Source organism: Balaenoptera acutorostrata, chromosome 15, assembly GCF_949987535.1.
Source record: "Balaenoptera acutorostrata chromosome 15, mBalAcu1.1, whole genome shotgun sequence".
NCBI lineage: Eukaryota > Metazoa > Chordata > Mammalia > Artiodactyla > Balaenopteridae > Balaenoptera > Balaenoptera acutorostrata.
Window position 1 is genome coordinate 8294329 of NC_080078.1, and position 21646 is coordinate 8315974.

A 21646-nucleotide genomic window follows, 5' to 3' on the forward strand; every position below is an offset into this window, starting at 1 on the left:
AACTTCAAATTTTCATCACACCTACCTCCAAAAAGTATTCCAGGTACCTTTAATACAAGACACAGAATCAGTGAGGCTCTCAGAGCAAAACCTGGGAGTTCGACCTTAGAGCTCCATGGGGAAGATACTTCTTTAAGGCTTGGATTTGAATTAGAAGCTCAACGACTCAATAATCTGATGTGACTAAGACATTCCCCGCATAGGATTTTCAGAGTTCAGTGTTCCTGTGACGCCCTGATGTACTGTTTGCTTGGCAACGAGGGAAAACTTTATGTTGCAGTTAACCTTGCTATTTTTTTCCCTATGTCTAAGTATTGTGAACTTCCTTTGTGGTATTTTAGTGATTAGACAGGATGGAGGGTGTTCTTAAAGATTCATAGCCAAATCCGATGATGTCAGACCAAAGGGAAGGGACGGTCTTCGTGGGGCCAGCAAGTCTGGCCCCATCTGAATTGTTTGTCTAACACTTCACAAGTAGAAGAGGAACCGCTGAATTATTCATTCTCAAGTTGCCCTAAAAAAGGCACTTATGCTGCTGAAATGCAGACTTTCGGTGCCAGTGAGAGGAAGAGGAAGGATGCCGTCTTTCCTCTGGATGCGCTGCTGCCTTTGGCCGCCTGGTGCTCCAGTTTCACTTCCCAGCCCTGCGGGGTGAAGGAGACAAACCACCAGCTGCCTTAAGTGCAGGGCAGTTAAGGGGGCAGGGGCTGTGGACAGATGCTGTGAGGGCCTCCGAAGCCACAGGTGAGCTGAGCACTGAACTGAGCGGGGAAAGACCAGGTGGAGGGGAGGCTCTGGAAGCAGCTTTGAAGGACCAGCAGGAGATGTGTAGTCAGAAGGCCCCGGGTTGCAGGTACGGGGTGCAGAACAGCCCGAGCCTCTAGATGGGCCCAGGAAGGCCCAGGAAGTCGTCTCGGCCTTAGGCTTGGAGGGGAAGGGACCTGAGTGTAATAACTAGAATGCAGTTGGAGAGCTTTTCTTATTCTTAGTTTTAGCTTCTCTGCCACCCAACCTTTTCTTAACAGTCCCTACCAAGTAGTACTTAGGGGAGAAAGGGGGTAATTAGAATCCCTCACATTCGGGCATAAAAGCAGGGTTCTTACCCTAGACCACTACTCGCTGCAACCTTGAGCTCCTTGGTCACCACTCGGCCCCAGCCTCAGTTTCCCCACCTATGAAATCCGAGCAGTGTCCACCTGTGGTGGTGGCACGTCCCCTGTCCCACGGGAGGCGTTAAGAGCAGCAGGTTCGATGCCCAGGATCAGAGGCACCTGTCGGCCAGAGGCAGGGCGCTTACATCTTAAGTCGACAGGGAAAGGGAAACGAAATCTGAAAGGCAGTTTTGAAAGAGCAGAAGCTCAAATGGGGCAGGCAGTTCTCCAGCTGCCAGAAAGACATGCTGACAAACTTTACACTAAATATGTGAAGGACAGCTTGAAAAATATTTGTAGGTGGCACAACAGCAGCCCTTCCAAAACATTTCTTAAAAATCTGGAGGGGGCTTCCCTGGTGGCGCAGTGGTTGAGAATCGGCCTGCCAATGCAGGGAACACGGGTTCAAGCCCCGGTCTGGGAAGATCCCACATGCCGCGGAGCAACTAGGCCCGTGAGCCACAATTACTGAGCCTGCGCATCTGGAGCCTGTGCTCCACAACAAGAGAGGCCACGATAGTGAGAGGCCCGCGCACCGCGATGAAGAGTGGCCCCCACTTGCCGCAACAAGAGAAAGCCTTCGCACAGAAACGAAGACCCAATGCAGCCATAAATAAATAAATAAATAAAAATTTTAAAAAAAAAAATAAAAATCTGGAGGAAAGAAGCAGCAACCTGGGTCCGCAGCCCTAGTGGCCGTATCCTGTGCCCAAGATTCCCAAAACCATCTGCCAGCTCCTGGGGGCCGGGCGCTCAGGGTGGCAGCCTCGGTTCCCTCCAGAGCCCTCATGGAGACAGCTCCTGAGAGCCCCTTTCGCAGTGGGATGAAGGATGGACTCGGCTGTCCCCTCCAGAATCCACATTTTCTGTATCAAAGAAGAATGTCCTTGGATGATTTTTCAGTCATGTTCTCTTTGCAGAGATGTGCTTTTCGTGCCTGTTTTTTTCCCTCCCCTTTGATGAATAAACTGAGATTCTGAGAGGTTAACTGACTTGACTAAGATTAGCAAAGTACTCCTAATCGGTATTCTTTCCAAGGGGGCCCTCTGCAGCCTCCTCCCAGGCACAGGCCTGCCTGTCACCTCATTTCTGTGCAAACGGTGGTCAACATCATACGTACTGACTTTATAGTTGACAAGCGCTGATGGAGAGACACAAAACTGTGATGGTCTGTGCTTTTTTATCACCTTATACTTTTGTTTGTCTGTTTACTTTTTATTATGTTAAATTTCCAACAGACAGTAGAGGACAGAACCCCTAGGTGCCTACTGGGCGATTCCAGTCACCCCATTCCTGGCCTACCTATCCCCACCCCTACCCCCATTTTATCTTGAGGCTTCTTCAAGAATCCTTTCCTTTCACCTCTACTAAATGGTTTAGCATGTAGAGCCTCACATTAAGGACTCTTTAATATAGCCACCATACTCTTATCACATTAAAAAAATAATTTCTTAATATCATCAATATTTAAATTTCAAATTACCCCTAAACATCATAAATGGGATTTTTTTCATTGTTTGGAGTCAGGATCCAAATAAGACCCACACATTGCGATTGGTTGGTATATCTTTAAGTCTCGTGCATCTTATAGATCTCCCTCCGTCTCGTTTTCTTTTTCCTTTCAATCTATTTGCAGAAGAAACCAGCTCACTTGTCCTGAAGAGTTTCCCACAGTCTAGATCTTGCCGTTGGCATCCCCAGATATAGTTTAGCTTATTCCTCTGTCCTCTCATTCCTGCGAGTTTGTAGTTGAACCTAGAGGTCTGATCAGATTGAGGCTGGAGATTTGGGGCAAAACCCATTTCCTAGGTGGTTGTGATTATCACCTAATGGTCTTGGGTGTTGAAAATTAGCTCTGACCAGAGGAGAAAGATCCTGATTTTCGTGCACGACAGTAATAATGAATATGTGCATGGGTTTACGAAGTTTTTTTTTTTTTTACTTTCCATCAGTATTCTTATTTTAGCCTCGTGCCAGTTTCTTTGAGAAAGGCCACATTAGTCCTCCCGTACAGATGGCTGTCGCGCGCCCCGATCTGACCAAGGTCAGAGGACCAGAAGGCAGTGGGGGAGAGTCCAGCCCGTTTGTGGTGCCAGCCACACTCTGGTGGCTCTAGCCCTTGGTTTCCCTGATTTCACCTCCAGTCACTCCATCCTACTTATGACCTCATGGCACTTGATTTAAGGGAAGAAAAGGATTTTCACATCCAGCCTGCTCCCCATTGCTTTTAGAGCAACGGTTTTAGAGAATGTTAGAAAAGTGGCAAAAAACATCCGAAGAGTAATCCAGACGCTTATCCCAAGAGGCTTCCATGATCTCAGAAGCAGCAGTCTTGTAAACTAATTCTCCGGCCACAGCTGTCCTGGGTCCCTGCCCAGAGAGGACTGAAGCCTGAGTGATGGTCACAGGCTGTTTCTGATCACACCAGTGTCATACTTCAGGGAGTGACCAGCCTGCTGGAGCTGCCCTGTTGGTTTGGCACAGGTGGGAAATTTGCCCCGTGTGGGCAGTAGCAGACCACTTCATTGGTCAGCTAGACTCAGATTAAACGAAAGTAGGATTTTATTTAAATTATTTCATGTAAACAAGTCAGTTAAATAGTGGGGCAAGAAGGGAAATTTTCTTCCCATTCGGGATTGATGAGGCTTAACAAAAATTGATTTTAATTGTTACTTGTATCATTTACATTTAAATATAATGGTCATAAAAAGGAATAAATTGTGGTTAATTTCTGAGCAGGCAGAGGTGACCTTCTGGCCATTTAACTGTCTCTCGATACAGTTTCACTTCCAAGAAGAGTAAAAACCACTGTTTTCCAGAGAGTTTGACGTAGCAGTCAAGCTCTACAACCGTCTCTGCCTAGACCTCGATTTGATCAGAGAGGGAGGGTCAGCTCTGGGATGACACATTGGATCAGGGGCTTGGAAGGATGCCAGGTAGCTTCACCCCAAAGCAGAGGTGGCTTCACCCGGGTGGAAAATGTGAGAGAGGACCGATCATACAGCTGGAGGTTGTCAAGAAAACCCTTCCACAAATGATGCTTTCTCCTCCTGCCTCCCTGGCCAATCTGTGTTGAGTCGATTTGCACCCAGCTCCGTGGGCACAGGGAGGATCGGGGAGCTAGGCCGACAGCCCTGCCCTCCGGGAGCGCACAGTCCCGTGGACCTGGGTCTACATATACTTCTTCCAGGGAGAGTGTTGCCTCTTCTTCAAGGGCTACAAAAAGTGGTAAGAAAAGCAAATTATTTTTCTTCTGCCAAAACAACTTACAGACTCTTTCCTTGAAAGTCATATTTACAATTTGGCAAAACAGCCCTATACTTTCTGCTCTTTAAAATACCAGCCAGGGACTTCCCTGGTGACTTAGTTGTTAAGAATCCGCCTGCCAATGCCGGGGACACGGGTTCGAGCCCTGGTCCGGGAAGATTCCACATGCCGCGGAGCAACTAAGCCCGTGCGTCACAACTACTGAGCCTGCGCTCTAGAGCCCACACGCCACAACTGCTGAAGCCCACGTGCCTAGAGCCCGTGCTCCGCAACAAGAGACGCCACCGCAATGAGAGGCCCCCGCACCACAACAAAGAGTAGCCCCTGCTCACCACAACTAGAGAAAACCCGTGCACAGCAACAAAGATCCAACGCAGCCAAAAATAAATAAAATAAAATAAAATAAATAAATTTATAAAATACCAGCCAGTGAGTTGTTGCCTGTCGCACGCCGGGTGGACTTGAGGAAGCAAAGGCGTCGCAGGTCTGCATCATTCATCAGCCAGGATTTAGGGAGCGCCTGCTCTGTTCTCTGGGATGATGGCCGTGAATAAACAAGTCATCAATATCTGAACAAGATACTCAGAGGCAGGAATAAGTGCAACAAAAATAAATGAGCGGACGATGCGGGGCAGGGCTGCCGGGAGACCCTCAGAGGATGATGGCCCCTGGAGCTGAGGACCGGATGTAGACAGCAGCCCCCCATGGGGATCTCAGCAGAGGGGACAGACGTGCAGGCAAGTGTGGTGGCTTCAAGGAACAGAATAAGACTAAAGAACCCATAAGAGTGTATGCTGATTGAGCCACAAAAGGAAATATGCGCAGAATGCGTGTCACTAACAGAGGGGTGAAGGCTCAACCCCAGTTCAGCAGCTATGAAGAAGCAGTTCTGCACTTAGGCCTCTTTGTCTGAAAGACTGGAGGGTTGGAGAAGTGGGAAACGAAGCTGGAAAAGGAGTGAGGTGTTGATGGGAGGTAGTTCTCTAGTCGGTTCTGCTCCCTGCAGGGATCCTGGCCCAGAAGGGACTTTGGGTCTGACCAGCAGGGAGGGAGCCGAGGAGCAGCTCCTGGAGCCCATCGTGCCATCGAAGGCAGACTGGCTGTGTACCCAGCCCCAGGAGAGAGGAGGACAGTCAAGTGCAGGCAGAGGAGGCCGCAGACGAGGAGGGGAGGTGGGGGCCCAGGCACCGCGGGCCTGGGGACGGCGGCGGGAGGCGGCCGAGGGGAGCCAGGCCTGGGTGCAGACTCCGCAGGGCTTGCCTGCCAGGCGACGTGTTGAGACCATACAGGTGGGATGTGGGTTCAGGTTTTATAGAGTAATAGCATCCAATCTGTGATAGCTCACTCTTGTCTATGGAAAGAAGGAAATGCTTTCAAAGTGTTTTGTATGACTTTACCTGACAGAGATAAGACAAAAGAAACTAGAGGCCAATCTCATCTATAAATACTTATGGAAAAAAAATGCTCAATAAAATATTAGCAGGTAGAACTCAGGAGCACGTTAAATGCATAATACCCACAACCAAATGGGAGCAGGTGACTGTCAGTATAATTTACCATTTCAGCGAGTCAGGGGACCATCTAATTAGCTCCATAAATGCTTAAAAGGTACTTAATCAAATCAATGTCCGTCTTCTATTAAAAAGCCTTAATAACATAGGAACAGTTGGCTATCACGTTAACAAAGTACAAACATATGTATGTAAAGTCCAAAATGAGCAAGGTGCTTGACGGTGAACCATTGGAGGCATCGCCCGTGACGTCAGACAACAGGCAGGGATTCCACTGTCACCCTCGCTGTGTGACAGGGCTCTGCATGGCCTCTGCCATCACAAGAGAAAGAAATAGGAGGCATAGAAGGGGCAGAAAGAGGCTGGCCTGTCATGACGGTGGGGGGCGGGGGGCTGGATGCCATGGAAACGCAAGATTGAAGGGCCCCCACTGTGTTGTGGTCTTGTTCTGTCTGGTTGTCCGTCCCTCTGCCCTGCTGTTCTCTACCCAGCAAACTCGTCCTCCAGGATGCAGACCAGATGTCCACTTCTCCAAGAGGCGCTCTCCTCCTGTTTGCAAAGCCCACTGTCCCTCCTTCTGGGCTGTCACTGGACCAAAATTCCTTGGGCGTCTTCACCTCCCTGCGCCCACCCTGAGCAGGCAGTTACAGGGTCTCATGTCTTTGAGCTCCTGGGATGTGCATCCTCTGTCCCGTGTGCTCCTGATAAGGCGAATGCCATTGCCCAGTGCACTGCCAACCTGGCACCTGGGAGCTCTGTTTCCCCATCAGTGTGGCACGTAGTAGGTGCTCAGTAAACATCATTGAGGGGAGACTGCCCCCCTCCCCTCCCACCCCCGCTCCTCAGGCCGGTGCCACCTTCTCCAGGTGCAGCCTTGCCCTGCCTCCCACGTGGGGCTCTGCAGACCAGCCGTTCCTCTCCTGAGACCAGGTCCCATCTGTGTGCCCACATGCAGGCGGGGGAGGCCCCTTTCCTAAGGACCCCGCCCCCCATCAAGGGGATTCCAGTCCCATAGCCAAGAGACCTTCCTCACCCCTGGTCCTCTGCCTCCTCCTCTTCGTTTTCCCACCTGCTCTTTCTGCACGCCGTCCAGTGAGCCCTGCTTCTGGGGCTCCTCTACCCCTTTGTGTTCAGAGTGTTGCCTGGAAAGTGACCCGCCTTCCTGACGGCCCAGGCGTCAGACACAGCATCCGGTGGTGGGGGGAGCGTTTGCTTTACCAAACATACTGAAATTTTTTGTTTGTTTTTAAAGCAGGGAGAATTAATCTTTAGATAGTCTTCTTTTTTTGGCCGTGCCTCGCAGCTTGTGGGATCTTAGTTCCCCGACCCGGGATCAAACCCGTGCCCCCTGCAGTGGAAGCGCGGAGTCCTAACCACTGGACCACCAGGGAAGTCCACATATTTCTTCTTTTGATGCCTAAGAACTTTACAATCTAGTACTGAGACTATTGGCTCTTGACCTGGGTCCCAGAAGGTACACTGACCTTTGAAGGTCGCCCTGGACGCTTTTTCAACTGCCTTGTAGACGTACTTTGTTTTAACAGCTCCTGATGTCGTGAGATTGTTTGAGGTTGAAATATGCCCCACCCTTGCCCTGGTGCTATCCCTCAGCACTCGGGAGGCTAGTGTGAAAGGAAATGCGGGGTTTCCATCGGGGATACGATTTCCCGGCCGTTGGCCTTGACCGTGTCCTTTTAAGTTCCTCATAAAAGTCGCATGCCAGCCCAGAGAATACCCTGGAATGATCTGTGGGGAACCGATCGAATGAACTATATATTCCAGCCCAGGCCAAAATGATCTGCGGTTTGAAGCCAGAGCAGAGCATAATGCAGCACAGGTTAATAGATCAGTGAAAACTGTTTTGTCAGCTCATAAAAAGGTGAGAGAACTAAGTTTTTATAATAAATAGTTCTGCTGAGCAAACAATACCTGTGGTTATTACGCACTTTGGAAAATAAATGATTTTAGACTAATGTGAGGCTCCAGATCCTGACGTGGTAGTTGAGCCTGCGAAATGAAAAGAATGAAAAACCCCTTGGAGTCTTGTTGACGATCCTACTGTGAAAGCACATGCCGTTTAATTCATCGCTGTACTTTTCAGATAACGTTTATAGTTGCAGTATTAACCTCTGGGCACTTTCATGTTACCTATTGAGGGCAGCTGTCTGGTAGGAGTCCTGTTGTTGAGGGGCGGGTGCGGACAGCAGTTCGGCGAGAAGTGGGTCGTACAGGCCCGGTGGCAGACGGGTTCTAAAATGCAGCCAGCACCAGCGGGTCGGCCAGCACCAAGGGCTGCGCTTCCCGTCTCCAGAAGCCCTGATCACATTTCAGTACCCAGCCAGTTGTATTTTTCTCTCACCTTTTAAAAAGCGTGCCCCTTGGGAAAGTGAATCACGAGCCTACAGACTTTTAAAATGATCATCTGAACTTTTCCTCACCCACTGCATCCCTGCTTCCTTCCACTGCCTCCTTCTCTGGCTCCTGGTCCCATCCGTGAAGGGGAACTGCAGCCCCTCGGGGCCCCGCTGTCGCCAGGGTACCTGGTGTTGAACTGCCCGACTCTGTAACAGCAGGGCTCAGTGTTGGCATTATCGGCTGAAAGCTCTGGAAATATGAGACTTGCTCTCGTAATGAAAGGTAAGGGCCGCACTTGTTATCACATTCAATATTTTGGTCAGCTTAGCAGTTGCTTAGTAACCAAAGTTAAACTGATGAGAAGATGGAAAAACTTGAAATTCATTTCCAGGGATTGCCTCAGACTGCCAAGAAGACACCTTCCTGTTTAAATGTGACTAATTTTTAATAAGTGACATGACATCTTTTGGAGCTGATACATTGTTTTCGGGATATTAAGCATTCTAATGACCATCCAAAACCATTCACCTGAGGAGGCGCTCAAGCCCACCCAGGCCCCCTAAATCTGGCCAGATCTGGACACCACTTCCCAGACCCGGCAGGTCCCAGCTTTGCCAATCTAGCCTCTAGGTGAAGCCAGACCCCTGGGAATCCCTCTCTTTTTTAGCCCAGGCCTGTGTCTGACCCTGTCCTGGCCCCATGGCCAATGGCAGTGGCCAGGCAAGGAGTGAGGAGTGGATGCAAACAGGGGAGGGTGGGCCCCTGGCAGCCACACCTCTACCCCTTATCTCCAGAGCAGAGGGTGGGGAGTGGTACCAGGGGGATCCCCTGCTCCTAATGCTGAGAACTGAAGGTGAAGCTCTGGCCAGAGGACTTTTCTGGTGGAGGGGAGCTATCAGTGACTACTCTGGGGGCCTGGGGTCATCCCCTGACTTTCCTTCTTCACTCAGCAAAAGACACTGAACACTGCTGTGTGCCTTCAATTCATCCTGAGAGACACACAGCGGGGCTGCCTCTCTGTCCTCCCTCCTCCCCCCATATACACTGCCAAGAAGAGTAGCTGGTACCCCCGGGGAAAACAGCAAGGCTCCAGAGGAGAACACCCCTCTCTGGAAGACAGACCCCCAAACCCATCAGCGTATGTGATCTGAAGACAGACAGATGGGCCCCACGTACAAAATAAGCATGAGAAATACACTCGAGGAAACATAAAGCAAAACCAAGGAATAATTTAATAATGAACGGAGTGGGTATGACAGGTATCAAGAACAGAATAACTAAACTAAGGAAGCAGAGAGAAGAGATGGATCACAGGTTGAGCACAGCTACAGGGGGGTCAAGTTGAAGAACCGTCCAGAAGGAGCAGGAAAGGATCAGGATGTAGCAAATGTAAGGAAAAGTTGGACGACGTGGAGGACGGAAGTAGACGGGCCAACAGTAGCCAGATAATAGGAGACCCAAACCAAGCAGAAGAAATATCTGAAAGACGAAGATAAATTAGCCAGAATTAAAGACGAAAGGGATCATGAAGGACCCAACAGGAGAGATTGGGAAAACCCTCCCTGAGACCCCATGCTCGGGATCTCTGCTCCCCCAGCCCAGGCCATTCCCCTGGCCACCTGCTGGGTCCTGCAGCCGCCAGCTCCCCAATGTGCTCCAGAGAGAGGGAAGATGGGGCGCCTGGAGGTCTTGTTTCAGGTGCTCAGCAGCCAAGAGGGGGCGCTTCTGTCCCCCAATGTAAACGCGGCGCCGGTGGGCTGTGCAGGAGCTGCGTCTGCCTGTGCCTTTCCCATGGCCCCTGCCAGGGCCAGGGAGCTTGTGGGTGTCGGAAAACATTCATGGACCGAGGGAGAGAGTGCTTGGATGATGCCAGCAGCCAGCGGGCTGGGCGGGTGGCCGTGTAGATCTGGACTTTGTAAATACATAGTGAATAACTGTTTGATTAAAGTTCAAAACTGCATTTAAAAGTTGTGACTTGCCTTAAAAGAGAAGTTTGTTAACTTTTTATTGCCCTTCATACGCAATGAAATTTGCACTCCATCAGCAGGTTGTCAAGAAAGCTTTCTGTCCTGGCCGCCGTCAGGTCCCCTTTTCTGTCACTTGAAGACCAAGCACTTTCGGTGGTGGTTTTACCCTCTGGAGTCAGGGCAGTTTCTCTCTGAGATCTTGGAGGTTTCTATTTGCCACGGTGCATTGAGATGTTTTGTAGTTGAAGCCGCCCCCGGCCCCCAGCATTTCTCCGCGGGGGCCCAGTTTGGGTGTTTGTCTTAGAGACACTGCCTGCTTCACGAAGTTGTCCTAAAAAGAGCTTCGTTTAACTAGGCCACTTGATGAGTTGTATCAGACGTTTCTCGGACGAGTCTGAAAGCAGGACACTACTTCAAACAGATACGACTATCGGTGAACCTGATCACGAGGCATCTGTTACCCCGTTTGGGCTGCTGGGAGTTGATGAGATTGCCTTGAATCGCAGGGCGCCGTGAAGGCTGGAAAAGCCTCGGGGCCAGAGGAGCGAACACACGATGCAGCAAATGGCAAAACCAGACCGGCCAGGGCCCGGGTAGTTTGTCCCACTCTCTATATGAAGGGTGGATGGCTAAGACCAGAGAAGTAGGTTTGGGGGACAGAAGAACCCTGGAGTCGGCCTGTCTGAGTGCCCCAACCTGTCCCAGGGAGTAGACTGGCCGACTGGCCCGTTGCTGGCAGAACAGGCTGCATTCAGGACCCTGGCCTCCAGCTTGATGCCAGGCCCTGTGCCGGCAGGGATAAGGGTGAAAGAGACACACCCTGGCGTGGAGGGGGAGCTGTGCCACCTCCTGAGATGGAGCCCCTGGCAGGGTTGGAGGAGGGCTGGGGGAGGGGTGGAAGTAGGGGATGAGGGTCCCAGGAGTGGAGGGTGACGGGGCAGACGGCACACGTCCAGGCTATGTAGGGCCCCCACGCAGTGGGAGCTGCCTGAGCACAGGGCCGCGGGGGTGGAAGGGGGGCAGGAGCCTCGGCCCAGAAGGGCAGCCAGGGGGGTCCAGCAGGCAGAGAGGCTGGCGGGAAGGGGTGGAGCTCAGTCCTGCAGGCGGCAGAGCCAGCTCAGGTCCCCCCCGTGGGGCGTGGAATGAGGCGGCCCCACCAGGAGGGGGCCCACACGCCCACTGCTGGCCTGCAGCTGTAACATTCCCCCCCCCCCTTCCATGGGTGGGCTGAACCTTCCTCGGGCAGCAGTCTCGGCCGTGGCCTCCTCATCACAGGGGCCGTCATCAGGACTCGTCTGGGGCAGTGACTTCCCTGGGCGTTCTGTTCAAACCTGCCACAGACTTTTGGAACTGACCTTCTCGGTAGAACTCTGAGCATTCCTCTCTCTCTCATGCTGTTGTGTGTTGGAAGCATGTATGTGCCTTCAAATTACTCAAGAAAGTACTTTCAGAGCAGAAAAAAAGAGAAAGAACAAACAACACCTGGAAACCCCCTGTGTGTGAGCAGGCTGAGGGAGGATGACGGTGACCCAGGTGGTTTTATAGCACAGACTGCAGAGCCCCCCAGCCTCCTCCCGCCTCCCCCACCTGCTCGTGGTTCTCTTGGTCCTAGCAAACTTCTACTCATCCTTCAAAACCCAGCTCACACATCACCTCCTCTGAAACCTTCCTGATTCCCTCCCCCAAGGAGAATTCATCTCTGCCGCCTCTGTTTTTCCAGAGCATTCTATTCAGGGTTCTGTTCGCTTTCTTGGCAGGAGGCACTGTCTCCCCAAAGAGACCGGGCGCCCCTCAAGGGCAGGCGGGCTCTACCGCCGATGCAAGCCCACCTCCTCCCAATGGGTGGCAGAGTCCCCTTCTGCATGGCCCCTCTCCCCCGACACCGACCTGCGTGCCTGTGGGTCATGCTGCCGAGTTGGAACCGCGGTGGCCCCTGAGCCTCCCTCGCCGCTGACTAACCTGCTGTCTCCCTCTCACCTCCCCAGGGCCGACGAAATTGAAATGATCATGACGGACCTTGAAAGAGCAAACCAGGTAGGACGTTTGATGGCTTCAGGCGTGAAATCACAAGAGCGTAGCCCTTTCTGTTCTCTCCGAAGAGGCTTCTCTAAGTTAAGAGGCCAGTTAGTCTTGTACCTTTCACATATAGCTGTCGACGTTGACGCTTTTTCTGATGTCATGAGAAATACGTGAAAAGTCCCATGCGTGATTTCCTTGGGAAAGTCTCTGACGTGGTCCCAGCATCCCAGGCATCCCATGGCGATGCTTTTTCTTTTCCTTAATCCATCTCTTAAATCTCCGCTCTGTTCCCGTGATAGCCGTTATGCCATAGAGTTTATACCAATGCGTTACCCTGTAGCAAAGTCTGTGTCTCCACCTTCTAATGGGATGAAGCCACTTGCTCTGGAGAGGGCTGCCAGCTGACAGCCCCTCTTGGCTGATACTTAGTTGTCACAATGCTTTGCGCAAAGTACCCCCAGCACTGTGTCCGGCGCAGAATAGGCACACGGTATCCAGTGGCTCTAAGCACGCAGCTGCCTGGGAAATTTGGCCACCCTGCAGAGCCCCGCCCTTCGCCAAGGACTCTGCAGAACAGGAGAACATTTTGCTTCAGCATATGGTGCTACTGCTTTGAAAAGAGAGGGGTCTCTCGTTTTAGTTTATTTATTTGCAGGGAGAAGCAGCCAGAGCTGGGTTATGTGTCTCAGCCGCAGAAGGCCAGGGGCAGTGGTGACCTCTCCCCACTGAGTTTTACAGCTGGGTCGCTCCAGGCACTTGGAAGCTTAGCGGTTTGCCTCGGGTGGCCCCATGGGATGAAAATCTTTCTCAGATCCGTGGTCTCAGCTCTCCACCCTGTGAGGGTCCCACAAGGGTACCTGTCCCCCTGACTGGCATTGCTAACCCGGACCTTGGCAGACACTCAGCAAAGAGCGTCCCTGTCCATTCTTTGGCCCATGAAAATATCCTGAAGTCTGATTAAAATATGAAAGTCAGTGTATGCATAAGAATGATCATGGAACGTGTGGATTCCTTTCTTCTTTAAGGAAGATTTTGTGTGTTCGGTGTTGCACACTCAGACTCACCCCTGAGTATCCTGGGCCTGGTCCATGGGGGTTGCTCAGTAGAGACGCGTGGACTGCTTCACCCGAGGTAGCATCTTTGTGTAGTAGCTATGCTGGTCACGGTGAGAAGAGCTGACCATTGTTGAGTAACTTATTTTGTACCGAACTTCACACGAACCGAGTCACTTAAACCTCACTGTTTTCCACCAAGGTCAGTGTAGTTATGACTCCCATCTTACAGATGAGGAAACTGAGGTCAGTGGCCGGTCAATTGCAGAGCCAGGCCTGGCGCCTGTGCTGTTCACCACACTCAGAGACAAGGATAGAGCCTGGGGGCTCACTTGGCCTTTCTTTATTTCCCAAATACACCCATTCGGCTCCTTGCCCTAAAGCACTACTTCTGCTTCACCTCACAGAGGTGCCTAAGCATTTATGTACCTTAATTTGCTAAACTAATTTACTTTGGCCCCTTTGTTCTTACTCAAGTAGCACTGCTGGACTTTGCAGAAACCTTATTGGTTAACCTTCCCTGTCACGGGATTATCATTTGCATTTCTCAGTTTCCACTCACCCACTCTCTCCCTCCCTCCAGGCCCATCCTGGGCCTGCTTCCCCTTTTGGTGGCACTTTGGGGTAAGCTCTAGTTTGTTAGACAGGTGAGCTGACTGTGCATATCAAGTGCTCAGACTCTAGTTAGTCCCCAGGTACTAGGACGTTTGGCACAGTTGATGTGCTTCTCAAAGTGTTGAAGGCCACTGGGTGGATCCGGGTCCTCGGAGACACCAGACAGGACCCTGGAGAAAGGTGCCGCCTCCACGGTGACAGTTGGTTCAGGTCCGCACTTGGTACTTCCTGGCCATAGATGGCCTTGGACAAGTCTCTACACTGCTTACATTTCTTTTAAAAAAGGAAAAGAAAGAGATGAACTTTGCAGACATTATGCTAAGGAAAATTAAGCCGGTCACAAAAAAACAGACTGTGTGATTCCACCTACATGAAATCCCTAGGGTCATTGAATTCATAGAGACAGAGAGTAGTAGAAGGGTAGGTGGGGGAGACTTCCCTTCCCTGGTGGCGCAGTGGTTGGGAGGCTGCCTGCCAATGCAGGGGACGCGGGTTCGAGCCCTGGTCCGGGCGGATCCCACATGCCGCAGAGCAACTAAGCCTGTGCGCCACAACTACTGAGCCTGCGCTCTAGAGCCCGCGAGCCACAACTACTGAGCCCATACACCACAACTACTGAAGCCCGCTTGCCTGGAGCCCATGCTCCGCAATGGGAGAGGCCACTGCAGTGAGAGGCCCGCACACCGCAGTGAGGGTGGCCCCCACTCACCACAGCTGGAGAAAGCCCGCGCGCAGCAACAAAGACCCAACGCAGCCAAAAATTAATTAATTAATTAATTTAAAAAAAGAAGGGTAGGTGGGTGTCAGCGGCTGGGGGAGCGGGGAATGGGGAATTACAGTGTTTAATGGGGACAGAGTTTCAGTTTTGCAAGATGAAAATTTCTAGAGATGGTTGCCCGACGATGCGAACCTACTTAACACTACTTTAAAATGTATACTTAAAAATGGTTAAGATGGTATATTTTATGTGATTGTATTTTACAGTTCAATTTTAATTTAAAAAAATTGTTTATGTACGAGAGAAAGGGAGGGAGGAAATGATAAGTAGTACAGGCAGACCTCGGAGAGATTTCAGGTTCCGGACCACCGCAACAGAGCGGGTATCGGAATGGGAGTCACACAAATGTTTTGGCTTCCCAGTTCATATACAAGTTAAGTTTATGCTACACTGTAGTCTCTTAAGTGTGCAATAGCATTACATCTAAACAAACAATGCACATACCTTAACTTTAAAATAACGCTGTTGGAAAAATAGCGCCAGTGGACTTGCTCGACACAGGGTTGCCACAAACCTTCAGTTAGTAAAAAGCACAATAAAGTGAAGCGCAGTAAAACGAGGTCTGCTTGTACTTCCTTCACAAGATTGTTTTGCGGATTAGAGGTAAAACACCTGTAAGTGGGTGCTTAAATGCGTGCTCCGTAGTTGCTAAGGAAGCCTGGGTTCGCAGGGAGAATTCTGAAGTCCTGCCCAGGAAGGTACCAGCACAGTGGGGGTGGGGAGAGGTATAGGAGAGTCTCACCAGCCACTCAGGCTACATTTATAGAAATAGTCTCTGGAGTGAAGGGGGCGGTGATTCTGCAGCCGGCTGTAGCAGTTAGTCCATGCCCGGGGAATTATCGCTTGTCCTGGAAAACCACACACACTAGAAGGAAACCAGGCACATGGAATGCATTCAGACTCCACTCCACGGCCAGGATGGGGAAGGGACCCTCACACAAAAGAAACAAGGAGGTCTGGGGACATCCCTATTCTTTGGGGAGCAGGGAAAGAAGACAGAGAGACTTGACACATCAGGAACTTGGGATGTTAAGAGATTAGAAAGGGGAAGGCCTAGGGCAGCGGTTGTGGATTCTGGCCTTGCAGCTGTCGAGGGCTGGCCAGGGAAGGGGTCGGGCTTTTTCACGGCCAAGTGCAGAGGCTGATGGGAGGGAACTCCCTCCTGATGCGGAGGTGCCTGGAGCTGCCTCCGAAGGGAGTGAGCTCCCCGTCACCAGAGCTGTGCAGGCAGATGTGGGCCAGCCCTCGCTGAGAGTATGAGGTAGAGGATCAGACACAGAGCAGACAGAAAGAGGGGCTGACTCGATGACTCAACAGGTCAACAAGGATGACTCGATGAGGACAAAAACTCCCCGGGGGGACAGGGAGGAGGGCAGCGTCCAGGCAGGCGAGGAAGGGCCTATACGGAAGGGCGCCGTGAGCTCTGGGGGTTCCAGGCTATTCCGTAAAGCCCCTACGGAAAGGTGGGCCCAGAGGAGGGGGTCTAGCCAGGTGTGGGGAGGGCCTCATCCTGAGAACAGTGGAGAATCACGGGCGGGAGTGAGACGTCAGATTTGAGTTCTAGAAGGATCGCTCTGGCTAAACATCCAGAGAACGGAGGGGAGTGAAAAGACTGGAAGCCAGGAGAGCAGTAAGCAGCTGTGGTGATGTGTCAGGGCAGGGATGATGCGGGGCCCCGTGGCGATTAGGCGGAGGCGGGCCGGGCCGGAGGAGGGGTACCGGGGCGGGCGCAGCCAGACATCTGGTTCCATGCCTCTCCCATCAGGGGAGAGCCCCGGGCGGAGCAATTTACTAGTTCACTGGCATATAACATTATTTTTGCACTGGTTTATAGTCAAAACGTTCTACTGAGACCTGAAGCTCTTATTTAATCGCTGAAGTACTTGAGTTTCTAGTGAGGAGAAGTGGAAGAGAGTCCGACTGGTGACGGGCAGTTAGGGCTGGCTCTCACTTACACCTCTTTGTCCAACTTGGAGGTGCTTGTATTAATACTGTCTTAATTGGTGACAGTAAAGGTTCAGAGCTTTTGGGGCAGGAGGGGGTAGGGAAATTTGCTCTTATGGCTTTTCTAAAATCGTGACTCAGCAGTCTGTGGACTGTAACAATCTGCGTTTATGCAGGTGGTGTGACGCTGGGGTAGGTCCAGCTTTCAGCCTGGCCGACCCGAGCAAAGAAATCCAAATCAGTATCCATCGAGCCCCCCAGAAACACAGGCAGGGGGTCCAAATGGGACTCCGGCCACCAGCACGGGGCCAGCTTGGGATGTGTGGCGGTAGCTCTCTCAGTGGACCTTTCTGACCTCTATCCTGCAGCATCGCTGAAGCGGGTCCACCTCTGGGCCCTAGCTGTCCTCCGCAGTCGAGTGTGGGTGTTGATCTGGAAGGGTGACCGGACGTTAGCTGTGCACTTGCCACAGCGATTGCATCTGTTCCCTTGGAAGGTCGCTTGCTCCCCTTTTCTCTCCCCCAGAGTCCGGGGCCTTGAAGGGAGCGGGTTGAGGAGTCATCCCCGAGGAGAGCTTTCCTTCTCCTGGAAATGGTCCAAATGTGTTATTTGTCCTTGAGGACTACGGTGGCCAGAAGAACGGCCCCCAGAGATGTCCACATCCCAATCTCCACAACCTGTGAATAGGTCCACTTACCTGCAGAGCACAGTTAAGGCTGTTAATCTGCTGACCTTGAGATGGGAGGGTCCCTGGGGTTATGCAGGTGGGCCCTCCATAATCACCAGGGTCCTTAGGTGCAGAGAAGGAGACAGAAGAGTCAGAGTGATGGGATGTGAGAAGGGTTTGACTGGCCACTGTGGGCTCTGAAGGTTGTGAGGAAGGGGTCACAAGCCGAGGAATGCGGGAAGCCTCTAGGAGCTGAAAACAGCCAGAAAACAGAAAACAGATCCTGCCCCGGAGCCTCAGGAAGGGACCAGCCCTGCAGCACCTTGATCTTACCCCAGTGAGACCCACAGCGGACGCCTGACCTCAGAACTGTGACGTAATAAGCTGGTCTTGTTTGACTCCACTGCATCTGTGGTAGTTTGCTCCAGCAGCCTTGGGAAGTGACTGCAGGAGGGACAGCCTGCCAGCAGACCCGTGTGCCCAGCCACGGCCCGTCTCCCTGGGGGCACTGCCCTTGGCCAGCTCACATGGCTGCTGTGTCACTAAAGGGACTCGCTCATCTCTGGTGTCCCCAGAGCTGGGTTTTCATGGCCACACATATAAAAGGGACAAGAGACAAAGCCTAGGGCCAGGTTGGGCAGAAGGCTGGATCAGAGACCCCCCCCCCCCCCCCGCTGCCTCCACCACCACCATATAAAACCAGGGGACTCAAAGCCACACCTTAAATGGGTAAACTGGGGAAAGCCTGCCCGACAGGGGAGGTGGTGAGGATTCCCTCACATCCCAGCCTTGGTGCTGGGGGAGAAGGAAACACACACCCCAAGGGAACCCCTGAGCACAGCCCCCTTTCCCTGGGCCCGGGGCCCGCGTTGCACGCTGGGCTGTGACGGGCCTCCCCAGCCGTCCCCTGCGGGCTGCAGCCGCCCAAGCCTCTGCCTTTGCCCCCTCTGTCTGCCCCACCGGGCTGCGCTTCTCCACATTTTATGACTTCCTGGTGACAGCAGAAGGAAGCTGGAGTTTAACCTGAAGACCAGCTACAGTCTTTAGTAATTTTCCCCTAAAAATTTTAAGATTTTAAATTTTAAAATTTTTCCTCGGGACTTCCCTGGTGGCGCAGTGGTTAAGAATCCGCCTGCCAATGCAGGGGACACAAGTTCAAGCCCTGGTCCAGGAAGATCCCACATGCCACGGAGCAGCTAAGCCCGTGAGCCACAACTACTGAAGCACGCGTGCCTAGAGCCCGTGCTCCGCAACAAGAGAAGCCACTGCAATGAGAAGCCCACGCACTGCAACGAAGAGTAGCCCCAGCTCGCCACAACTAGAGAAAGCCCGCGCGCAGCAACGAAGACCCAACGCAGCCAAAAATAAATAAACTAAAAAAAAAAGTTTTTCCTCATTTTAAGATAAGGAGGACTTCCCTGGTGGCACAGTGGTTAAGAATCCGCCTGCCGAGGCAGGGGACATGGGTTCGAACCCTGGTCCGGGAAGATCCCACATGCTGCAGAGCAACTAAGCCCATGCGCCACAACTACCGAGCCTGCGCTCTAGAGCCCGCGAGCCACAACTACTGAGCCCGTGTGCCACAACTACTGAAGCCCGCGCATCTAGAGCCCGTGCTCCACAAGAGAAGCCACCGCAATGAGAAGCCCGTGCACCGCAACAAAGAGTAGCCCCCGCTCACCGCAACTAGAGAAAGCCCGTGCGCAGCAACGAAGACCCAACGCAGCCAAAAATAAATAAATAATTTAAAAAAAAAAAAAGATAAGGAAAGAATCGTGGCCACCTGAGGCAGCACACACCAGGGCCCAAAATAATAATAATAATTCTTCACTGGGCGCCTGTCACCGCGTGGCGGCACCGCTAGGCACCTGGCTTGTGTTACCTCGCTCGTCCCCAGTTGTCCTGCAGGGCAGCCCTTTCTGTCTTTCTGGTTGGAGTGTTACCTCGCTCGTCCCCAGTTGTCCTGCGGGGCAGCCCTTTCTGTCTTTCTGGTTGGAGTGTTACCTCGCTCGTCCCCAGTTGTCCTGCAGGGCAGCCCTTTCTGTCTTTCTGGTTGGAGTGTTACCTCGCTCGTCCCCAGTTGTCCTGCAGGGCAGCCCTTTCTGTCTTTCTGGTTGGAGTGTTACCTCGCTCGTCCCCAGTTGTCCTGCAGGGCAGCCCTTTCTGTCTTTCTGGTTGGAGTGTTACCTCGCTCGTCCCCAGTTGTCCTGCGGGGCAGCCCTTTCTGTCTTTCTGGTTGGAGTGTTACCTCGCTCGTCCCCAGTTGTCCTGCAGGGCAGCCCTTTCTGTCTTTCTGGTTGGAGTGTTACCTCGCTCGTCCCCAGTTGTCCTGCAGGGCAGCCCTTTCTGTCTTTCTGGTTGGAGTGTTACCTCGCTCGTCCCCAGTTGTCCTGCAGGGCAGCCCTTTCTGTCTTTCTGGTTGGAGTGTTACCTCGCTCGTCCCCAGTTGTCCTGCAGGGCAGCCCTTTCTGTCTTTCTGGTTGGAGTGTTACCTCGCTCGTCCCCAGTTGTCCTGCAGGGCAGCCCTTTCTGTCTTTCTGGTTGGAGTGTTACCTCGCTCGTCCCCAGTTGTCCTGCAGGGCAGCCCTTTCTGTCTTTCTGGTTGGAGTGTTACCTCGCTCGTCCCCAGTTGTCCTGCAGGGCAGCCCTTTCTGTCTTTCTGGTTGGAGTGTTACCTCGCTCGTCCCCAGTTGTCCTGCAGGGCAGCCCTTTCTGTCTTTCTGGTTGGAGTGTTACCTCGCTCGTCCCCAGTTGTCCTGCAGGGCAGCCCTTTCTGTCTTTCTGGTTGGAGTGTTACCTCGCTCGTCCCCAGTTGTCCTGCAGGGCAGCCCTTTCTGTCTTTCTGGTTGGAGTGTTACCTCGCTCGTCCCCAGTTGTCCTGCAGGGCAGCCCTTTCTGTCTTTCTGGTTGGAGTGTTACCTCGCTCGTCCCCAGTTGTCCTGCAGGGCAGCCCTTTCTGTCTTTCTGGTTGGAGTGTTACCTCGCTCGTCCCCAGTTGTCCTGCAGGGCAGCCCTTTCTGTCTTTCTGGTTGGAGTGTTACCTCGCTCGTCCCCAGTTGTCCTGCAGGGCAGCCCTTTCTGTCTTTCTGGTTGGAGTGTTACCTCGCTCGTCCCCAGTTGTCCTGCAGGGCAGCCCTTTCTGTCTTTCTGGTTGGAGTGTTACCTCGCTCGTCCCCAGTTGTCCTGCAGGGCAGCCCTTTCTGTCTTTCTGGTTGGAGTGTTACCTCGCTCGTCCCCAGTTGTCCTGCAGGGCAGCCCTTTCTGTCTTTCTGGTTGGAGTGTTACCTCGCTCGTCCCCAGTTGTCCTGCAGGGCAGCCCTTTCTGTCTTTCTGGTTGGAGTGTTACCTCGCTCGTCCCCAGTTGTCCTGCAGGGCAGCCCTTTCTGTCTTTCTGGTTGGAGTGTTACCTCGCTCGTCCCCAGTTGTCCTGCAGGGCAGCCCTTTCTGTCTTTCTGGTTGGAGTGTTACCTCGCTCGTCCCCAGTTGTCCTGCAGGGCAGCCCTTTCTGTCTTTCTGGTTGGAGTGTTACCTCGCTCGTCCCCAGTTGTCCTGCAGGGCAGCCCTTTCTGTCTTTCTGGTTGGAGTGTTACCTCGCTCGTCCCCAGTTGTCCTGCAGGGCAGCCCTTTCTGTCTTTCTGGTTGGAGTGTTACCTCGCTCGTCCCCAGTTGTCCTGCAGGGCAGCCCTTTCTGTCTTTCTGGTTGGAGTGTTACCTCGCTCGTCCCCAGTTGTCCTGCAGGGCAGCCCTTTCTGTCTTTCTGGTTGGAGTGTTACCTCGCTCGTCCCCAGTTGTCCTGCAGGGCAGCCCTTTCTGTCTTTCTGGTTGGAGTGTTACCTCGCTCGTCCCCAGTTGTCCTGCAGGGCAGCCCTTTCTGTCTTTCTGGTTGGAGTGTTACCTCGCTCGTCCCCAGTTGTCCTGCAGGGCAGCCCTTTCTGTCTTTCTGGTTGGAGTGTTACCTCGCTCGTCCCCAGTTGTCCTGCAGGGCAGCCCTTTCTGTCTTTCTGGTTGGAGTGTTACCTCGCTCGTCCCCAGTTGTCCTGCAGGGCAGCCCTTTCTGTCTTTCTGGTTGGAGTGTTACCTCGCTCGTCCCCAGTTGTCCTGCAGGGCAGCCCTTTCTGTCTTTCTGGTTGGAGTGTTACCTCGCTCGTCCCCAGTTGTCCTGCAGGGCAGCCCTTTCTGTCTTTCTGGTTGGAGTGTTACCTCGCTCGTCCCCAGTTGTCCTGCAGGGCAGCCCTTTCTGTCTTTCTGGTTGGAGTTACCGCCAAAATGCAAAGCAGTGCCCTCATTCATTCACGTGCCCTCTCCTTTACTTTCCCTTGC

The 21646-nt window shown here is 52.6% G+C and overlaps 1 protein-coding gene across 6 annotated transcripts in view; it reads left to right on the top strand.

Moving 5' to 3' along the window:
• CUX1 (cut like homeobox 1) overlaps positions 1 to 21646 on the top strand; it is a 376899-nt gene that overhangs the window by 262434 nt on the left and 92819 nt on the right. For all 6 annotated transcript variants that reach the window (XM_057528358.1, XM_057528361.1, XM_057528360.1 and 3 more), the window contains exon 9: positions 12237 to 12285. In XM_057528358.1, coding sequence (XP_057384341.1) covers positions 12237 to 12285 — 49 coding nt within the window. The remainder of the gene's footprint in view (positions 1 to 12236; positions 12286 to 21646) is intronic.